We start from the raw sequence: 22,846 nt of genomic DNA on the forward strand, positions 1-22,846 counted from the left end.
TTCATGTCAGATGAAGTTTTCTATAGAAAAGTTCATGTCAAATGAAGTTTTCTATAGAAAAGTTCATGTCAGATGATGTTTTCTATAGAAAAGTTCATGTCAGATGAAGTTTTCTTTCGAAAAGTTCATATCAGATAAAGTTTTCTTTAGAAAAGTTCATGTCAGATGAAGTTTTCTATAGAAAAGTTCATGTCGGATGAAGTTTTCTATAGAAAAGTTCATGTCAGATGAAGTTTTCTATAGAAAAGTTCATGTCAGATGAAGTTTTCTATAAAAAGTTCATGTCAGATGAAGTTTTCTATAGAAAAGTTCATTTTAGACAAAGTTTTCTATAGAAAAGTTCATGTCAGATGAAGTTTTCTATAGAAAAGTTCATATCAGGTAAAGTTTTCTTTAACAAAGTTCATGTCAAATGAAGTTTATAGAAAAGTTTTTATAGAAAAGTTCATGTCCGATGGAGTTTTCCATAGAAAAGTTCATGTCCGATGAAGTTTTCTATAGAAGAGTTCATCTCAGATGAAGTTTTCTATAGAAAAGTTCATGTCAGATGAAGTTTTCTATAGAAAAGTTCATGTCAGATGAAGTTTTCTATAGAAAAGTTCATGTCAGATGAAGTTTTCTATAGAAAAGTTCATGTCAGATGAAGTTTTCTATAGAAAAGTTCATGTCAGATGAAGTTTTCTATAGAAAAGTTCATGTCAGATGAAGTTTTCTATAGAAAAAAAAAAACTTTTCTATAGAAAACTTCATCTGACATGAACTTTTCTATAGAAAACTTCATCTGACATGAACTTTTCTATAGAAAACTTCATCTGACATGAACTTTTCTATAGAAAACTTCATCTGACATGAACTTTTCTATAGAAAACTTCATCTGACATGAACTTTTCTATAGAAAACTTCATCTGACATGAACTTTTCTATAGAAAACTTCATCTGACATGAACTTTTCTATAGAAAACTTCATCTGACATGAACTTTTCTATAGAAAACTTCATCTGACATGAACTTTTCTATAGAAAACTTCATCTGACATGAACTTTTCTATAGAAAACTTCATCTGGCATGATCTTTTCTATAGAAAACTTCATCTGACATGATCTTTTCTATAGAAAACTTCATCTGGCATGAACTTTTCTATAGAAAACTTCATCTGGCATGAACTTTTCTATAGAAAACTTCATCTGGCATGAACTTTTCTATAGAAAACTTCATCTGGCATGAACTTTTCTATAGAAAACTTCATCTGGCATGAACTTTTCTATAGAAAACTTCATCTGACATGAACTTTTCTATAGAAAACTTCATCTGGCATGAACTTTTCTATAGAAAACTTCATCTGGCATGAACTTTTCTATAGAAAACTTCATCTGGCATGAACTTTTCTATAGAAAACTTCATCTGGCATGAACTTTTCTATAGAAAACTTCATCTGGCATGAACTTTTCTATAGAAAACTTCATCTGGCATGAACTTTTCTATAGAAAACTTCATCCGACATGAACTTTTCTATAGAAGATTTCATCTGACATGAAATTTTCTATCGACAATTTCTTCTGACATGACCATTTGTATAGAAAATTTCATCTTTCTATAGAATACTTCATCTGATATGAACTCTTCTATAGAAAATTTCATCTGACATGGACTTTTCTATAGAAAATTTCATCTGACATGAACTTTTCTAAAGAAAACTTTATCTGATATGAACTTTTCTAAAGAAAACTTCATCTGACATGAACTTTTCTATAGAAAACATCATCTGACATGAACTTTTCTATAGAAAACTTCATCTGACATGAACTTTTCTATAGAAAACTTCATCTGACATGAACTTTTCTATAGAAAACTTCATCTGACATGAACTTTTCTATAGAAAACTTCATCTGACATGAACTTTTCTATAGAAAACCTCATCTGCCATGAACTTTTCTATAGAAAACTTCAGCTGACATGAAATTTTCTATAGAAAACTGCATCTGACAAAGTTTTCTATAGAAAACATCATCTGACATGAACTTTTCTATAGAAAACTTCATCTGACATGAACTTTTCTATAGAAAACTTCATCTGACATGAACTTTTCTATAGAAAACTTCATCTGACATGAACTTTTCTATAGAAAACTTCATCTGACATGAACTTTTCTATAGAAAACTTGATCTGACATGAACTTTTCTATAGAAAACTACATCTGACATGAACTTTTCTATAGAAAACATCATCTGACATGAACTTTTCTATAGAAAACATCATCTGACATGAACTTTTCTATAGAAAACATCATCTGACATGAACTTTTCTATAGAAAACTTCGTCTGACATAAACTTTTCCATAGAAAACTTCGTCTGACATGAACTTTTCTATAGAAAACTTCGTCTGACATGAACTTTTCTATAGAAAATTTCATCTGACATGAACTTTTCTATAGAAAATTTCTATAGAAATTTACTTTTCTATAAAAAATTTCTTGTGAGATGATTTTTTTTTTTCGAAATTCTGATTTTCCAAAAGTCATTTGATTTTCTGGCCATTTTCGAATGTTCCTTTAGAGTTTTCTCCGAAATTGTGGAGAATAGAGTTTTTAAAGGATTTCGTTCAGAATTCGGAAAGAAACTCGAATGTTCCTTCCGATTTTTTTTCGACAAAACTTTTCGAACAATTTTGTTCCGATTTCGGAACGAATTCAGCATCAGAATCGGATACTTGTGCAGAGTTTCGGTCCGAATTCGGATATTGTTAGCTGGGAACTGTCTGTTTTCATTACATCTTTCATTCATCTGAATTAAGGTCAGACAATTGAATATATAGTCAGTTTTTCTCAAATAATCGGTTTCTTGCCAGTGTGGCCGTTAATTTTTGTCACTCATCATGCAGCAACAAAATATTTTGTGGTTGCTGGACAGTTTGACATTATCGATATTTCCGAAAAATCGACAGTCAAAACTGATCGTGTGTACCCCGCTTTTTACATTGAAATATTTTTTGTTGTATTGTAGACTGTTTGTTAACGATCAGTTTTAATTGTCAGTTTTGCTCAAATAATCGGTTGCAACCATAAAATATTTTGTGGTTGCTGGACGGTTGGACAATTTTTGAATATTTGCAAAAAATCGTCATTCAAAACTGACAATGTGTACCCAGCTTTAGAAACGTGCTTCAGTGCAGTTGGCCGATAACAGCGTCAAGCAGATCCTGTGGGTATCGAAGAGCTTTTCTACTTCTATTTTCCAAACGGATTGAATACCCCCATCTTCCAATGCAATTTCAGAAGATATTGTAGAAACAACATCTTCTGGTATATAAAATATGGACAGATTTGTATTTAGGTGTTTGGTAATTTTTGTTTTTAAAAATGTGTAGGAGTATTTGGAAAACGAATAAAAATGACTTGAGAAAAGAGAAATCGCCGAAGTTTAACATAAATTTTCGTTATTTCTTCCGCATAATGCAACAACTTGCATGTAATTAGTTCACGACGTATTGCAAGACATCACATCTTTCGTAACAGAGATATAAAGTGGCTTGCACACATGACAATATACTTTAGTCGAGATTGACAGACATTTTTGGGAGAAAAATATGAAGAAGAATATTTTTTATATCTCCCCTGTTTCAGAAACACAATTTCTTATGAAAATATGTAATATTTAATTCCAATAACCGACAACTTGTTTTAAATGAAGACATCAGTTGGTATTATTAGATGTGTTCGTTTACTCAACAACAAGTCCAGTAACTTCTTGTAATCGACAAAGGTCTTTTGCATTGTACTGTAGAGTAAACGAACAACGTCCAGTAACAATTTGTATAAATATTGAGTTACGAACACACATATTGTATCACCTTTTTCTTGCACCATGATCACCACCTAACCAACTGCCAATCATTTGCATGTATATTTAAAATAAATATAAATAACGATGGACTACTGCCCCATATCTGCAGAAGTAAAAAAGCAGAAACAACTTAAGATTGTTGACAACTTGGTTTCACTTTGCCTTAAGCAAAGTCCAATATTTATCATTTAACATATATATTTACACATGCGATATTGTGACGTTTCTAAAGAAATACTTACTAATAAAGAGGTTCTCTTTATGACAGCTCATTAGAGGTAGTTTTTAATGGAAAACCAGATCATGTTTAGCGGAGGAAAGAAGAATAGAAGAATGGAAGTTATCTATAAAGAAGGCTATCCAAGATGAACTTTTATTGCTGAAATGAACGATTCATTTAATTTGGCAACGTAGTACTATTTTCCATGTTCTGGGACATACTATTACAGCGATGGAGCCCACTAGATCAATTATGCATTTTTGGGAGCAAAATAGGAAAGAAGATTTAAAAATGTCTCATTTCGTTTCTTCCAACTTTCTGTCTTCATGACTTCTTTCGAAAAGAAGGAACGGTAAAAATACCATTGCAATTTTGATGGTGCTTTTAAAATTGACATAAACCATTTTGATATTTAGAGGCTCTTACCCAAAAACAATTGACTTCCAACCGCGTTATTGCGTTTTTTCCTTATCTACCCATAAGAAAATTTTTAATTATTTGACCTCCATTCTTAGTAGTGCTCGATTGCGTCTAGCACACTTTTCAATTCTTTTGATTACATTTTGTTGCTTTATTCTTATTTATTCCTATTATATTATTTTCTAATCAGTAACTAGCTTATATTTTTTACTGATACGAATTGTGACCAGTTAGTTTCTCTATAATGTAATGTTGGGGTATGCCATAAACTTTTAATTGTACTGCCGGTTATCTTACTTTTGCATGGGACCATAATTAAGTTATATTCGTCATATTGATAATCATGTTTTCTTGTTTCTTATCGTTGAGGAATACAATAAATGAAATAGAAGTAAAGAGGAGATGGACGTTGCATCCATGTACATGTTTTTGCAGTTGTCGGGACGCATACGTCGCACAGGCAAGTTTTGGTTACTAGACAATCATAATAGCTGTGTTCCTTTACGTTCAAGTTTTGCCACTTTGTACTCGAAAAGTTATCCATTACTCGATGTAAGCATTCAATAGATATGAAGGTAGTTCACAACTTTTGCTACTTCTACTATTTTTAAAAGTAAAGGAACATACCATATATCAACTCAAATGTCCTGTTATTTGTAAACTAAAGGTTGCTCTCTGTTATGCTAGGTTTACATGAAATTATGCGTCTCTAGATCAATGATGAACACGAAGAGATCATTTGTATGGTGAATTGTACGAAATCGTAAAGGCGAGTGCTCATCTTCTTCACCTATGCTCTAGATCGACTTCCATACATGGTAGAACAAAGAAGGAAAAGTAAATACTACAACAAATACAACTCAACAAGAACCACATATAAACTTGTTTCTGTTTGTAATGTTACTGTCACCGGAAAATGTAAACAAAGTAAAGGGGAGTACACACTATCAATCAAAAATGACAGCCAACGTACTTTTAGGAAATTTTTTCCTGCAAATAACAGCTTTTATTTAGCGGAAAACCTTTTAAATACAATATATACGGTATTATTTAGATATTACAAAAGACATTTTTCAGTTAGGCTTTGATATTCACGAAATAGGCCTCGATGACTGTCAGTTTTGCTTGTCAATGTGTACTATACTTAAGGAAATGTCTATAAATTATTGGAATTTAAAAAACTAATAATTTTTTACATTTGATTGAATATTTTGGAAAGCATTAATGAAAATTTTCAATTTGAATGTTTCCGTATCATTTCACGAAATGCATAATTTCTCACAGAAACTAGAATTCTTGCAAATATGTTTGAGGTCGCTGGAAATTCATTGAAAAAGGATAAGTTGTTTCTATATTTTATTATTGAAATCGAAAAAGCACATGTTAATTAGGGCTTTTTTCAAACTTAACAAAATACCACACATATTAACAAATGTTGCACCGCCTCTATAAGCTGTGTTTTAGTGTGCGGCTCGTCGTTCCGACTTGGAGGAGGTTAAATGTCATTAATATGAAGATGTCTTTATGGGAAATAGCTTTTTTCTGATGAATATATTTTTTCTTTAAAAATATATATTCCTAATATACATCGAACATAGAAATAAATATATAAAATGTCATATGGAATTTGACACTAGCATTACAGCCCAGTTCAGTCAGCAGGGTATTGCTGTTACCAGTTTTTGTTCTAGCATGACTTCCATAGTAGAGTAAAATCATAAAATTGCTGCAGTAGGGAATACGATTTAAGAACGCCTAATTTCATGAAATTTTTTACTGAAATTCTTGCTAGTGTGGACTGGGACTATACAAAACCAAAAACGTAAAGCAATAAAGACCCGAACAAATGCATTTTCCAAAAACATATGCTAATGGGGTTTCTACACGGTATGTTTTTTACATATTCATGCATAACAACTGTCACTTTTTTCGCCCATATGTGATTCCTTCTGCACGGCAAAATTTTATTTTTCATTCGTTTTCTGTTGTTTTCTTTATTTATTCCGCGTACAAACCAAACAGCTGTTTACCTTTGGTTGTACAGACGAGAATAGAGCGCGTTCTATTCGAAAAATATACATATGTATGCACATACACTTTCATGCATTGAAATTTCTGTATAGTTCACACCATGTGTACAAAATTCAGGTTTGTAAAAAGTGACAGTTGGTATGCACAAATATGTAAAAAACATACCGTGTAGAACAGCTTTAATAGTTACACATTTTGGTTACAGATGGCTACACAACTCACTGGAATTGATAACAGCAATGCCAATAGTCATGGTACAATAATTCTTAGGTAGGCCACAACTAACAGCTGATTACATTTTTTTTTGTTATGGCTTAATCTGTCAAAACCGTGTTGACATGCAGAGTTGATATTTATTATTGATCAAAAAATTCAACTCTGTTTTGTTTTCATTTCAACGTTTCGTTCTTCTTCTTCTTTGTATACTCATCCGTTATCATTCATCAAAACAATTTTGACGTTTTAAGCCAAGGGTTGTATTTTTTGGCGATTCTCATACCTGGCCTACCTATGAATTATTGTACCATGCCAATAGTTTTTGATTCCCATTTCTCGCGGCAGAAAACATGAACGTCGTGTTTTGTGGCTGAAATTTATTTCTTCACTATTTCTTATTTTTTATTTAATAAAAAAACAAAAGTCAACGCCGTAAATTTGAGTTTTAATGTTTTTCTTGTCAATATTCCAATGAGTAACAGTTTTCGTTTAACAGAATAAGTCTGTCTGGTTACTTTTCCAGCAAGAATTGTCCAGCAAGAACTTTCTCAGAGAGTAAGGAGTATTTATTCTCTTTTGCAAGAGAACTGTAAAAAGTAAACAGACACTTTCCCAGCAAAAACCAGCAAGTAATCAGCTGACTTGCCAAAACAGAACAATTTGTCCGTCAATAAAGGAACCAAAGGAAGCAAAGATATTGTATTTTTTTTTTAATAAAAAAGAAAATGACCAACAAATGTATTTTTTCACTTGCAACTTTGTTCTCCAAAAAAACAATACCATTAGGCTTGCTATTTCCACAATAAAATTGTTTTTAATTTTCACAAACATAAATCAACAACAAATTAAAAACAGCTGATTGATTGTTTTCAGGAAGAAGAAGAGCTTGCAAGTGCTTGCTAGAAGAAATTTGTCCAGCAAGAATTTGCAAGCTCTCAGTGAAAGAACTGTCAAAATGTCTCTCTCGAATCGCTCTCTTTTGCTGGTTTTTTGTGTTAACAGACGACTTCCAGCAACAATTGGTACAAATTGTTACAAATTTTAGGGTAACCAGACACAGCTAATGTTGCTATGATATCGTAGCAACAGTAGAGTTGTGCCAATTGAACTATATTACACGACCTAGTTCACTATCTAGTTTAATGGACACCGGTCGTTTGTAAGAAACAAACTGCGTATACTTAATATCTCACGTTAGTTTGTATAATGTTACTCATACGTTTTTGAACTAGGACAGTGAACTAGGTCGTTCAATAGCCCAACTCTAAGCAACAGAGGTTAACTCCCTCTACAGTTAATTTTTCACAATTGACTTTTCCATGGTACAATAAGAAAGGTAGATGCATCCGCGAATTGCTACAACAAAGCAACTTTTTTTGTAATGTAAATTGTCAATATTTTCGCCAAATGGTCTCTTGTTGTCTCTTTTTATCGCTTGTGTTTGCCTATAAAGTGTAGACATGCTATCTCTTACTTACCGAATCATATGATTTTTTGTTTTGATTTTTCATGGCGAATTCATAGCTTTTTGACGTTTTAGATTCGATCAGCTGGGCTGAGGCATCTACCTTTCTAATTGTACCATGGACTTTTCCTATCTTATAATATTGACATCTTTGTACCATGGTACAATTACTTAGGTAGAAACATCGGCGAATTGCTACAACAAAGCAACTTTTTTTGTAATGTAAACTGTCAAAATTTTCGCCGCATGGTTTCCTGTTGTCTCTTTTTATCGCTTGTGTTTGTATAGTGAAGTGAACTCATGCTATCTCTTACTTACCGAATCATATGGTTTTTTGTTTTGATTTTTTATAGCGAATTCCTAGTTTTTTGACGTTTTAGATTCGATCAGCTGGGCTGAGGCATCTACCTAAGTAATTATACCATGCTTTGTACAAAACTGTCTGCAAGGTACTTGTATGTGTAATCATCGGGTAAAATTAACGAAAACCACTCGATTTCAACTGTCAATTTCATTGATTAAACGTCAAATGAAATCCAAAGGATATCAGATGAGATTTAATTTGACATATATGTACACTGACAGTTGAAATCCACTCGATTTCGTAAATGCAAAAGTAAATTGTAGTGTGTACAAATCACCTTATATGTCCGTTACGAATGTTGTGCTGTCTTACAATACGTTGTGCACTAATTACATTCAACTTGTTGCAGTGTGTAGAGGAATAACGACTCTATTTAAGTAAAACTTTTCTTTTCTCAAGCCATTTTTTTATTAACCTTCGAAATAAAAGTTTTTACACGTTTTTATAAAAGAAACGAAAATGAACAAATACATAAATAAAAACCTGTGTGTCTTTTATTTACCACTAAATAACACATTTGGGCTTAACTCTAGTTTAGTAAAAACTCTCCGATTTTTTTGAAATTTTTACCAGAGGTAGATATTACACTGTGCAACACTCGAAATGCAAACAACTTCTAATGGGAATTTTCTGAAAGTACATATTGAGACTACAAAAACCTTAATTGGGTTTTGTGTTCTTAGATCGGGTTTAGATTTTATGGCCTCATCTAAACCGACCTAAATTGAGCCTTTTTTCCAGTGATCGGACCTTTATTTCCGAAACTAATAAGAATTTTGCTTTGCAGTCTTCATCAATATTGTAGCCCTAAAGTAGTAGAACTTATATGTCAAACAGATGAACTAGGAAAAGCTGCATCTAGCGCAACAAACTCGTTAAATTATAGAAAAGTTTACATAATTTCTGAAATTATGGTCAGTAACAACTAAACTGTTGGAAGTTGAAACAAGTAACCATTCTAAAAATCTTCCAAATAATGTGACTATCAATTCTTCAGAACATTCTGAACCTCTGAAATTGTTATTTCACGTTGTTTAAGGGGTATTTCATAATATACATACCTTTTACAAAACTTATTTCAAACAATGTTCACACAGGCTCTTTATTCTCATGTTGGGGATTTCAATGAATTATTGAAATACTTACCAAATTGTTGTTGAAAAATTTGCTATAAACAAGGCGATAGAGGCATTTTACAACAAAATAATGTTCTGAAGAGTTGTGAATTATATTTCAGAGAATATTTTCCCAAAAGGTAACATTAAGATGAATTTAACATTTTGGGAGATACGCTGCGAAATATATACAAATTATAGAATTTTTAGATATATTATAAAATTTGAGGCAATAAATGCAATTTTTCGAGTTCACTATTCCTCCAAATATTTTCTTCTTGCTCTTATCTACAAGTTTGCTGCAGATGTCAAAACAAGATTCGTATTGGTTTCGGACATACAGCCCCGATTTATTTTAAAAATTCGATCTTTAACCATTTTTAGATGAGGCCATAAAAACCGAACCCGATCTAAGAAAACAAAAACCCAAATATGGTTTTCGCCTATTGGTCCTCTACTTTCATAAAATTCTGGACAGAAGTTGTTTGCACGCGATTGGCTCAAAAATGTTGCACAGTGTTATTGCGCTGATCACGGAAATGCATAATTTTCTTGGGGGACGGACCCGGTTTCCCGGTTATTGGACCCGAAAGTCCGGGTACAAACCCCGGGTTGGACCCGGCTCTACTGAACCGATTGCTACAAAATGGGTATCATTGGAAAGCTTATATATAAAGCTTATTCTAAGAGCCATATCTCTGGATCCAGAGAAGGTATTACAACATATAGCACCATTTTGGAAAGGTTAAAGTGCGAGCTATAATCTGACATAAATTAAGCGGGCTCCCATAATGGACCCATTTTCGATTTTTTGAGGGTTTTATGGAAAAATCCGGGTCCAAAAATCAGTTTTTGGGTTATATCACCTGACCACCCGGAAATAACCCCACCATATGACCACTTGTTGGATAGGTATTTCCATAAGCTTTATAATGATACCCATTTTGTAGCAATCGGTTCAGTAGAGCCGGGTCCAACCCGGGGTTTGTACCCGGACTTTCGGGTCCAATAACCGGGTCCGTCCCCCAAGAAAATTATACATTTCCGTGATCAGTGTAACAATATCTACCTCTGGAAAAAATTTCAAAAAAATCGGAGAGTTTTTACTAAACTACAGTTGTTCCCACATTTGCAATATCTCCGGAAATTGCATTGGAAGATGAGTGTATTAAATCGGTTTGGAAAATAGAAGTTGAAAGGTCCATCAATATTCACAAGATCTACTTGAAACTGTTATCGGCAAACTGCATTAATGCAAGTTTCGAAGTAACGCTAATTGTAATTATACCCACTTATCACCTAACCAAATATATTTCAACCGATTAGAAAAATACGAAAATTTTCTTTTTTGAGATTAATGGACTTTATGTTTCTGATCACCCAAATGCTGTCATCCATGTCAGATCAAAACTTAAAAATCCGGAGGTACTCCCCATAATGACTGATTTAGGCCAAATGCTGGCTAACGAGAAATTCAGCGATATAACACTGATTGCACGAGATGGATGTGAGTTCAAGGCTCATAAAGTTATACTGAGTGGACGTAGCGAAGTTTTTGATACTATGCTTCGCAGTGACTTTGTGGAAGCTAAAACAAATCGCATAACAATTGATGATATGGACGCTGAAGTAATGAAAGAAATGCTAACATTCATATACACGGGTAAGGGAATACACAAGGAAATGGCATATGACCTATTCTCTGCTGCCAATAAATACGCATTGATGGACTTGGAAACAATGTGTGAAAATATATTAACCAAAAGTATGGATGTATCTTCAGTTGCTGATATTATTCTATTGGCTGATCTCAATTCAAACGAACGTCTCAAAAGTCGTGCTCTTCAATTCATAAAGGGAAACGTGAAAGAAGTCATGAAAGCCGAAAGTTGGAAGAAACTACGTGCGTCCAATTTGGAATTATGTGTAGAGATTTTGGAAACAGTTTGTTCATAAACAATTACAGTTTTATATCATCAAATAGATGTACGAACGAATTTAATTTGATTTTATGAAATACATATAAATGTAATTTCTGTTCTTATAAATTGTTATTAAATGAATTATTAATAAATTTAAGTTTTTTATAACCGGAAGTTCTACTAAATAAAAATAAAATACAATTTATAAAAATGCAGTGCTCTATACAAAGGTCTTCCATTTAATCTATGAAGAATCTTTTCTATAGTAAATTTCTCATGATAAAGTTTTCTGTAGAAAAGTTTATGTCAGATGATGTTTTCTATAGAAAACTTTATGTCAGATGCAGTTTTCTATAGAAAACTTTGTCAGATGAAGTTTTCTATAGAAAATTTCATGTCAGCTGAAGTTTTCTATAGAAAAGTTCATGTCAGATGAAGTTTTCTACAGAAAATTTCATGTCAGAGGATGTTTTCTACAGAAAAGTTCATGTCAGATGAAGTTTTCTATAGAAAAATTCATGTCGGATGAAGTTTCCTAAAGAAAAGTTCATGTCAGATGAAGTTTTCTACAGAAAATTTCATGTCAGAGGATGTTTTCTACAGAAAAGTTCATGTCAGATGAAGTTTTCTATAGAAAAATTCATGTCGGATGAAGTTTCCTATAGAAAAGTTCATGTCAGATGAAGTTTCCTATAGAAAAGTTCATGTCAGATGAAGTTTTCTATAGAAAAGTTCATGTCAGATGAAGTTTTCTATAGAAAAGTTCATGTCAGATGAAGTTTTCTATAGAAAAGCTCATGTCAGATGAAGTTTTCTTTAGAAAAGTTAATATCAGATGAAGTTTTCTATAGAAAAATTCATGTCGGATGAAGTTTCCTATAGAAAAGTCCATGCCAGATGAATTTTTCTATAGAAAAGTTCATGTCAGATGAAGTTTTCTATAGAAAAGTTCATGTCAGATGAAGTTTTCTATAGAAAAGTTCATGTCAGATGAAGTTTTCTATAGAAAAGTTCATGTCAGATGAAGTTTTCTATAGAAAAGTTCATGTCAGATGAAGTTTTCTATAGAAAAGTTCATGTCAGATGAAGTTTTCTATAGAAAAGTTCATGTCAGATGAAGTTTTCTATAGAAAAGTTCATGTCAGATGAAGTTTTCTATAGAAAAGTTCATGTCAGATGAAGTTTTCTATAGAAAAGTTCATGTCAGATGAAGTTTTCTACAGAAAATTTCATGTCAGATGAAGTTTTCTACAGAAAATTTCATGTCAGATGAAGTTTTCTACAGAAAATTTCATGTCAGATGAAGTTTTCTATAGAAAAGTTCATGTCAGATGAAGTTTTCTATAGAAAAGTTCATTTCAGATAAAGTTTTTCTATTGAAAATTTCATGTCAGCTGAAGTTTTCTATAGAAAGGTTCATGTCGGATGAAGTTTCCTATAGAAAAGTTCATGTCAGATGAAGTTTTCTATAGAAAAGTTCATGTCAGATGAAGTTTTCTATAGAAAAGTTCATGTCAGATGAAGTTTTCTATAGAAAAGTTCATGTCAGATGAAGTTTTCTATAGAAAAGTTCATGTCCGATGAAGTTTTCCATAGAAAAGTTCATGTCCGATGATGTTTTCCATAGAAAAGTTCATGTCAGATGAAGTTTTTCTATAGAAATGTTCATTTCAGATAAAGCTTTTTATAGAAAAGTTCATGTCCGATGAAGTTTTCCATAGAAAAGTTCATGTCCGATGAAGTTTTCTATAGAAGAGTTCATGTCCGATGAAGTTTTCTATAGAAGAGTTCATGTCAGATGAAGTTTGGAAAAGTTCATGTCAGATGATTGCGTTTTTCTATAGAAAAGTTCTTGTCAGATGAAATTTTTTATAGATCATTTCAGATGCGGTTTTCTATTGAAAATATATTAGATGAGTTCAGATCCGTTTGATGTCACATAAAGTTCCCTTACGTATGTATAAAAGTCCATCATCTGTCGTCGGGAGGTCCACATGTAGTGAAGGATAACAGAAGAATATCTAATGATATAGGACTTGTCGGCCGAATGCAGTCCTTCAAGAAGACCTAAAACACGAATTTGAAATAATATAAAATACCCAATTCATTTATTTTATTTACTATGTAATTCATTTTGATACAAATGGATTCTTATTGAATATCTTATTTTTAGGAGGTAGACAAAAATACAAACGAAACATAAAAAGATTACAAAAAACCAAACTCAACGTAAATTCATGTTATTTCCTTTTATAAAATCAGTTTATATGGATATAAATAAAATGCTCTACAAACGTTTCCGTAGGGCCTTTTCCAAAATGTCGTTGTATAAATCATAATTGGTATCTTTGAGAATTTGCCAACCCTCAGTTTCCATAACAGCTTTCAAGTTTTTATTTATAAATGTAATTGCATTCGTCCTAAGGTGTTCGTTGGAATGTCGCTCCGCCAATAAGAGAATCTCAACTGCTGAAACCGTATTGATGGTTTCAATTAATATATCTGCACACATGGTTTCCAAATCGATCAGGGCGTATTTATTAGCTATCGGAAATAGGGCTAATGCCATTCCCTTGGGTACTTCATTGCCTGTGTATATAAAGTTTAACATTTCTTTCATTAAATCAGCATCCATGTCATCAATTGTTATCCGATTTGTTTTATTATCGATAAATGTACTGTGGAGCATGGTGTCAAAAAATTCGCTACGGGCACTTAATACAACTTTATGGCCCTTGAATTCAGTTCCATCCCGTGCAACCAGCACAATATCGGTAAATTCGTTGTTCTCCAGCATCATTGCAAAATCTTTTACCAGCTTTGGCTTTGATGTGACTGTTTTTAATTTCACCCGTTCTTCTGTATCAATGATTTTTGGTACATGTTTCACATTAAAGCTGATTTCATTTGCAGTTTTCCATTTTCGAATAGGTTGGACGAATACAAGTCTGTTCTCCCTTTCAAATGGAATGTGTTTGATAATATTGTAGCCATTTGCATCTACCATAACATCGAAAAGGCTATTTGGGGTATTCGCTGACATTAGTTGAACATTAATGTTGTATTTGTTATCTACAGAACGGTAATATATTATTATTTTCCATTCAGATATGACATCTCCATTGTGCGCTGTTATTGTTGGAGAAGAGAAACATCCTCCCTCCTTCACATAAGGTTCCTGAAGATCAGCTCCTTGAAATTTCCAAATAAATGTATTATCACTTTTTTCACTTATACATCCACGAGTAAAGCTAACTTTATAAGGTGAATACATTTTGGTTTTTTTTTTTAACAAAAAATTATAATCCAATTCACCCGCCTTGGTGGAGCAGAAGTATGAAAATGTGAAAAATAAAATTAGTGCATGACGCATTGTAAAACAACCTTCGCAGAATAATAAAATAAAGGTAGAATTAGTCATGATCATGGCACAATTACCCAGGTAGTGGCATCATAAAATTTTGAATATGTTATGTCAAAACTTTCTTTATGTTGTTGGGGAAATTACAACAAAAATAATTTTTTATAAAAGGATTTGACTTTTCATATTCGATCAGCTGGTGTGATACCACCTGGTAGTTCTGCCATGGTCATGATCATAATAAAATTATAAAGCTGGGCCCTCATCTATCAGTCAGCCCGACAGCATTTGTGATAGTATGTGTAAATTTTCGAAACTTTGAGAATGTAAGTTAACACATAAACATTAAAAATACCAACTGAATTGAGTTAACACATTAACATACAAAATATCAACTGAATTGCCAGACGCTGAGCTTGCAGTTTGATGCGAGAAGAAAAATACAATGAAAATGCTGATGTTGCAGCAACTGTTGCGAATGTGTGAACCATGAGTTACGTGACCTGATAGTCGATGGTCAGACTAGCAAGATTTCAACATGGCGACGTCAATTTAAAGGTAGAATCAGACGTGACATAACCATAACGCCTTGAGGTCATATCAATCAGCTGATTGAACCAAACCTATGAAAATCAATGTATTCGATCAGTAGTGACCATGGTACAATAAGAAAGGTAGATGCATCGGCGAATTGCTACAACAAAGCAACTTTTTTCGTAATGTAAACTGTCAAAATTTTCGCCAAATGGTCTCTTGCTGTCTCTTTTTATCGCTTGTGTTTGTCTATAAAGTGTAGACATGCTATCTCTTATGCCAAGTTTACACTTGCGCTCCAAAATCCACTGGATTTCACGAAATCCTGAAATACACCCTGGTGTTTACACTAATTTTTTTCTTGGTTTCAAACATATCACAAAAATCAAGGGAGATGCAAATGCGTAGCTGATCGAATATGAATTTTCGAAAAAAGTTGTTGTAAATTGAATTAATCATCAAAAATTTACGACAATATAGAACTTTACTGCTTTATTTCGAAAATGATCGTAAAATTATCTATATATCGCATTAATTGTTTATAATACTAAGAAATGAAAAACTAAAAAATGATTTTATCGTTGAGACATTATGATAATAAATTTTGATAGATAAAATTTGTGTTCAGAACCCGCAAAATATAAGTACTTGTAGTAGTTTTCCCGTTTAGCGCTAAAAATGCGTTCCTGTACTCCGAAATCTAGCAAGACTTGCACTTGTTTTTGAATTAAAGCCTCTTCTCCTGTTCTCTGCTATAAAAATTTGGCCAAGTAAAAACTAGCAGCATGTTTTTTGGCATCTGAACACGATGGCTGATACGCAGATTTTGGCATTTTTGCTGGAGTTTTTGCAATTTCCGTCATTTTTTCGTTCCCGTATTTTTTAAGAAATTTGTATGGGGAAGCAATTTTTGACAATTCGGTCTATTTTCTAACATTACCATTAAAAAAGTACAGGAACGCAAAGAAATTAGCATTGTAACAATGTAATTTAATATTTTTTCACATTGTTTACAAATTTTGATATTAACATATTTTGTTCCAGCAATTCGCACATCTACCTTGTTTATTGTGATACGTGAAAAGTGTTGCAACTTTTGGTACTTTTTTAGGCAAAAGCAAGGTTGTATATCATGTTTAAGGGCTGTTTACACCATCTATCAATGTCATATGAGCTGTCATTTCTTTCACCCATTCGACATTCTCTATGTTTGTCAAAATTGACGTCATCCATACAACTTTCAATTTGTGTGTTCATACCTACAAGTGTTATTTTCGTATGACATAACCTATAAATATAAAAACAGCTGTTTTTGTCATTGTTTACATTTATTGTTGAGTTGCAAATTTTAATTTTGGTTAAAGGAAAATGAATATCTAGCATGTTTGTTGTGGTAGAATAGGTTTTTGGGGTTATAGAGGCATTTATGTTTTTGCCGCAAAGCAATTATTTCCAAGACTGCTTCTTTCGACCAATCGATCTGAAAATTACATTATAAACACTCTTTGTTTACTTTTTACTAAATATTTAAAGAAACATAACTTTCCATTTTATTTTTTAAAAGATTTTGTTTTTTTTTTTTTGAGAATGCCAGAAAACAGCTGTTAAATTTATGTTTACATACAAGAATGCCGTATCAAATAGAGCGCTCCCTAAATGAAAAATTTACATATGAGTTGCCAAATCATTTTGATAGATAAAAATTTTCATAGTGGTCACACTATGTGTACAACATTCGCAGGTAGAAAATTTGACATCTCACACGACATTGATAGATGGTGTAAACAATCCTTTACTGTGATTTCGATGTTGATTTCGCTGAAATCACGAAATGAGATGATTTCATTTTTGTATGCGAAATCATGATAAATTTTGCATGATTCCGCGCGAAATCACGAAACGCCTTCGAAATCACGAAAAGACGCCGAATGTAAACCAAACATTATTTGCCGAATCATATGGTTTTTTGTTTTAATTTTTCATGGCGAATTCATAGTTTTTTGACGTTTTAGATTCGATCAGCTGGGCTGAGGCATTTACCTTTCTAATTGTACCATGGTAGTGACATAACATAATGCCATAGCCATAACCATAAGAAACCAATTGGGTTTTGGTTCTCTATGGGTATGACGTTATGGCTATGTAACGTCTAATTCTAGCTTTATATGCGAAACCTCTGCACAAGGTTTTCTGTGTTCATCATGTTGCCTCTTCATATTTTTCGTAAACAAAAAACCATAAACCATCGACATAAATAGATCTTGGTCATGACATAGCCATAACAACCATAGAAAACCAAATCCCTATTGTTTCTTATAGCACGTTTAGACTTACGAAATCCACTAGATTTCAAATATCATTTCCATAGCATGTACAATGTTTACATTTACGAAATCCAATCGATTTCAACTGTCAATTCCATGGGTCAAATTAAATCCAATCTAATTTATATATACACAATGGAATTGACAGATGAAATCGAATGGATTTCGTAAATGTAAACATAGTATATGTCAAATCAAATCGAGTGGATGTAAAACTATTATTTATTTGACGTATACACTATGAAATTGACATTTGAAATAGAGTGGATTTATAAATATAAACGTACCATTACAGGCGTTATGGTTATGTCATGTATAAGTCCCAATTTACATTGGGCGAGTTTACTTGCGGCAATTGTCAGTTTGTAGGTGAGAGAGGGTGCTGAGAGGCAAAGGGTTACCATATGCCTCACCTCTCTCTCTCTCATACAAAATGACAATTGCCGCAAGTAAACTCGCCCAATGTAAATTGGGACTTAATTAACTTCTTTTCTTGGGACATTTTTGGTTACTATTTTTTTGGTCTATCCAGAACTACAAGAATCTACTAATTGTTACCTTTCTTTTTGATAACATAAGAAAAAAATTGTTATCGTAGTAAAAATGTGTAGGTTCTGGAACAGAGTAATTATTTTTATTAAAAACACATTCAGAAGAATGACTTTAAATTCAATCCAAAGCACGCAATCAAAAGACATACTAGAAGGATTTCAATGATATAATTTCATAGAATTATGCGTTCTTAGATCGAGTTCCATACTAAAGTAATTTTATAAAGTAGCTGTTACGGGAAATATATCTAATAAAGCCTAATTTCATGAAATTATTTCATTGACATCACTCTAGTGTGGACCGGAACTAATGATGTTTTCTAGAGAGACTTATACTATGTTTACGTTTACGAAATCCAATCGTTTTCAACTGTCAATTCCTTTGTGTATACGTCAAATGAAAACTCATCTGATAACGTTTGGATTTCATTTAACGTTTGAGCAATTGAATTGACAGTTGAAATCGAATGGATTTGGTAAATGTAAACACAGTGTTATGGTACGGTTACAAGGTTACACGTTTGTGCAATGTAATTGACATTTGAAACTAAGGTTATGTTTACATTTACGAAATCCACTCGATTTCATCTGTCAATTCCTTTGTGTATACGTCAAATGAAAACTCATCTGAAATCGATTGGATTTCATTTGACGTTTGAGCAATGGAATTGACAGTTAAAATCGAGTGCATTTCGTAAATGTAAACATAGTATCAAACCCACTGGGTTAATCCGGTTAAGTGTAACCGGGGTATTAGTGAATTCATATCAGAAGATAAAAAGCCTTTAGTTGAGTAGTGGAATTCTGTAACTTCTTTTTAGTTGTTGTTGTTTCTACATGTTGTCACTTTGGGTATACTAATATACAGAACAGCTGATGTCATACATGTGAAAAAGCAGATGGTCTGATGGCGGCCTAACATAAACTGTTATGTGTTCAAGCCACCTTATATCTCTGTTGCGATAGTTGTACGGTACTACAATACGTTATACACTAATTATATTAATTTTGTTGCATTGTGCGGGGGGAATAACAACGCTATTTGAGTTAAACCTGGGGCTCAATTCTGTTTCTATGAAAATGTGAACTGAAAACTTCTATAAAGGAAAAAAACTGTCAAATTTAAAAAATATAAGGGAAATATTTTTCATTTCAAATTTTCATAGGGCAAGAATTGAGCCCCAGCCCCTGAGCATCACGGTACAATAATACGGGTAGCATTATCATGCCAGCTGATGGTAACATTTGTCAACTGCATTGAGTTGATGTCAAATTTTGACATCTTATGTTACCAAAAATTGCCGATGCGGCTACCTGTGTATTTGTACCATGCTGGGCATGGTGTAATCAAGGTAAATTTATAGAAGGTATGTGCATGAATTACAACAACTAACAAATTTACAAAAACAACATTGTTGGTATTGAAAATTAATTGTCAAAGAAAATATTGAATAATAGGGTCGTTCCAAAAATTTCCTCAGGAAAAACATAAATACATTGTGAAAATCCGCCAAAATAGAACAAATTTGAATGACAATGTAAATATAAAGCATTCAGAACTGTGGTAGGTCATTTTTACTACAAGTTTAGGAAGAAAAACAGTATTTTATGGAGGCAAATTTCGAAGTTTCAAATTTCATGAGTAGACCCTATTACATTTTGAAAACTAAATTTACAAAAAAAGTAAGAATACAGCTGATTGTCACTTCTACCTTCTATAAATGTACCTTGGGTGTAATAATACAAGGTGTAAGTGACAATCAGTTGGTTTTTTAAGGCCCCCACTCATTAGTCAGTCTGACTGCCAGCATTTATGGTAGTATGTGTAAATTTTTGAAATTTTGAGAATGTATGTGTGAGTTTTCCAAGACTGATGAAAATCAAAATAGTTTTGATTTCAAAATGAACGCCCATCAGTCTGGGTGAATTGTGTATATTTTCAAATTGTCAATAAATAATTTTGAAAAACAGAAAATAATTTTGGTGTTGGAACACAAAAAACGTAGAATTCATTCATTTTTGGAGGAGGAATTCAAGATTTTTAGACTTGACTGATGGTTCGTGCTACACACTTGTCAGTCACACATACAGAAAGGGTTCATCGGACTGATGGCACAGACTGACTAATGAGTGGGGGCCTTTACAAGGCATATTTATTATAAGGTATATGCATGAATTACAACAACTAACAAATTAACAAAAACAACATTGTTGTTATTGAAAATTAACTGTCAAAGATAACTATTGAATAATAGGGTCGTTCGAAAATTTTTTTCAGGAAAAACATAAATACATTTTGAAAATCCTCTAAAATAGAACAAATTTGAATCAAAATGTAAATATAACGCATTGAGAACTCTCGTGTGTAATTTTTATTACAGTTTTATGATGAAAAGAAGTATTTTATGGTAGCAAATTTCGAAGTTTCAAATTTCACGAATAGACCCTATTACATTTTGAAAACCAAATTTACAAAAAAAGTAAAAATACAGCTGATTGTCACTTCTATCTTCTATAAATGTGCTTTGGTTTTTTACTTTGTTATAAACTAAAATGTCAGAATTTATTAGGATCTACCCAGAATATTCCACAATTTAAAAATAGATTTCTTATCTGCTTTTACTACGCCGCATAATAAATATATGAAGTGTAGAATGTATCACATTAGCTCTGTTCCTTTACGTGCAAGAATTTTCAAGTTTTACGACTTTTTACTCGAAAAGCGTTCGTTTACTCCTGAGACTATACAATTCATATGGGAGCAGTTTACAAGTTTTACTACTTTTGCCGGTTTCACCATTTTCAAAAGTAAAGGAACAGACCAATTACGTTCAGAGTAAATTCGAAGCCAATTTACACGGCGTTTATATTATAGATTTTTGCAGGGTTAACCTTCTTTATGAGGATTTAGTTGAAGTATAAGCAATGAAAATGACAGCAGAAACCCAAACCCACTGGGTTTATCCGATTATATGTAAACGGGGTATAAGATTAATTTTTAAATCTTTCCATTTATTTCCTGTCATTTTTTCTGAACTATTTTTGAACGATCCTAGTATTCATTGACAGTTTTGTTCTCATAAAATCATGTTATTTTTGTAAACTTGTTAGTTGTTGTAATCCATGCATATGAGTTTTACATATGAGTTGTCACTTTGCATATACATTTTGTATAGGAGAAGTGACAACTCATATGTCTAAAACATATCGTGTAAAGTACCCATTACACCATGCCATGATACAATTAAAAAGGTAGATGCCTCAGCCCAACTGATCGAATCTAAAACGTCAAAAAACTAGGAATTCGCCAGGAAAAATCAAAACAAAAAACCATATGATTCGGTAAATAAGAGATAGCATGTGTTCACTTCACTGTACAAACACAAGTGATGAAAAGAGACAACAAGAGACCATATGGTGAAAATTTTGACATTTTCTTCAAATTTTACAGGCCTTGTATCATGATACAATAAGAAGGTAGCAGCAACTGCCGTTTTTGGTAACATAAGATGTCAAAATTTGACATAAATTCAATGCAATTGACACATTACAGCTGTGTTCCTTTACTTACCTGAGGTTACCATTTTAACCATTTGTTACCATTTTTAACCTGCAAAGCGTTCCTTAACCCCGAAAAGTGGCAAAACTGGAAGCAATTTTTAAGATAGTGAGAGGGTAGAGAGAGCGAAAATGCCTTTCTCTTCTACCACAGGCTACCAGCAAAATTTCTGCAGGTAGAAAATGGCAGAACTGATTTTTCGACTTTTGTTTGACGATTATTTCACAAAATGGACGAAAAACCGAAGAAAAAGTCGAACACTGACAACACTAAATTAAAAACTGTGAAATAAAAGACGAAAATTGATTTTTTATGTTTTTTTCTGACATTGCTGCCGGATCTACCATTTTTCCGTTCCTTTACTTTTCTGGTAAAAATGTTCATTAGAGAGCAATTTTGAACAATTTTGACACTTCTCTCTTTTACCACTCTTACCATTAAAAAAGTAAAGGAACAAAGCTTATGTTACCATCAGCTGGGCTGATAATGCTACCTTCTTATTGTATCATGCCTTGTACAGAACATAACAAACATGCTCTGTTCCTTTACGTGCAAGAATCTTCATGTTTTACCACTTTTTACTCGAAAAGCGTTCCTTTACTTCATACACCATACAATTCATATGGGAGCAGTTTACAACTTTTGCTACTTTTGCCGGTTTTACCACTTTCAAAAGTAAAGGAACAGACCAACAATTCTTCATTATTGGTGAACTTTTTTGTAGAAAACTTCCTTATGGATGAACTTTTCTATAGACAAATTATCTTATTATCTTCTCAAAATTCTTGTTTGCTAATTTCCAACTTCAATAAACGTCCAACAATAGAAACAGCTTGTTTTTTATTATTCAATTTATTGTCAAGCAAAAGGAAATGTTTTATGGTTTATGAATATAATAAAAAAGGAACACAAACAAAATTCAAA

General features: G+C 32.5%; 2 protein-coding genes across 21 annotated transcripts in view; both read left to right on the top strand.

Annotated features, from left to right (window-relative positions):
* Positions 1-22,846, top strand: part of Cln7 (CLN7/MFS domain-containing 8) — a 63,680-nt gene that overhangs the window by 26,210 nt on the left and 14,624 nt on the right. The window lies entirely within an intron of this gene.
* On the top strand, positions 8,918-11,627 carry LOC141401454 (speckle-type POZ protein-like). 2 transcript variants are annotated; one of them, XM_073981714.1, is made up of 3 exons: positions 8,918-8,933; positions 10,861-10,949; positions 11,075-11,627. In XM_073981714.1, exon 3 carries the CDS (start codon positions 11,109-11,111, stop codon positions 11,625-11,627), a length of 519 nt encoding a protein of 172 aa, XP_073837815.1. In that variant the 5' UTR covers positions 8,918-8,933; positions 10,861-10,949; positions 11,075-11,108. The 2 variants fall into 2 exon arrangements, with proteins under 2 accessions (XP_073837815.1, XP_073837816.1); XM_073981715.1 differs by lacking the exons at positions 8,918-8,933; positions 10,861-10,949 and adding an exon at positions 9,017-9,041.

This window comes from Musca autumnalis, unplaced genomic scaffold (genome assembly GCF_047663935.1).
Source record: "Musca autumnalis isolate F117 unplaced genomic scaffold, ASM4766393v1 scaffold_4, whole genome shotgun sequence".
In the NCBI taxonomy this organism is placed as follows: Eukaryota; Metazoa; Arthropoda; class Insecta; order Diptera; family Muscidae; genus Musca; species Musca autumnalis.

Coding starts and splice junctions, on each gene's coding strand:
- LOC141401454 (XM_073981714.1), top strand. CDS start 11,109: ATGACTGATTTAGGCCAAATGCTGGCTAACGAGAAATTCAGCGATATA.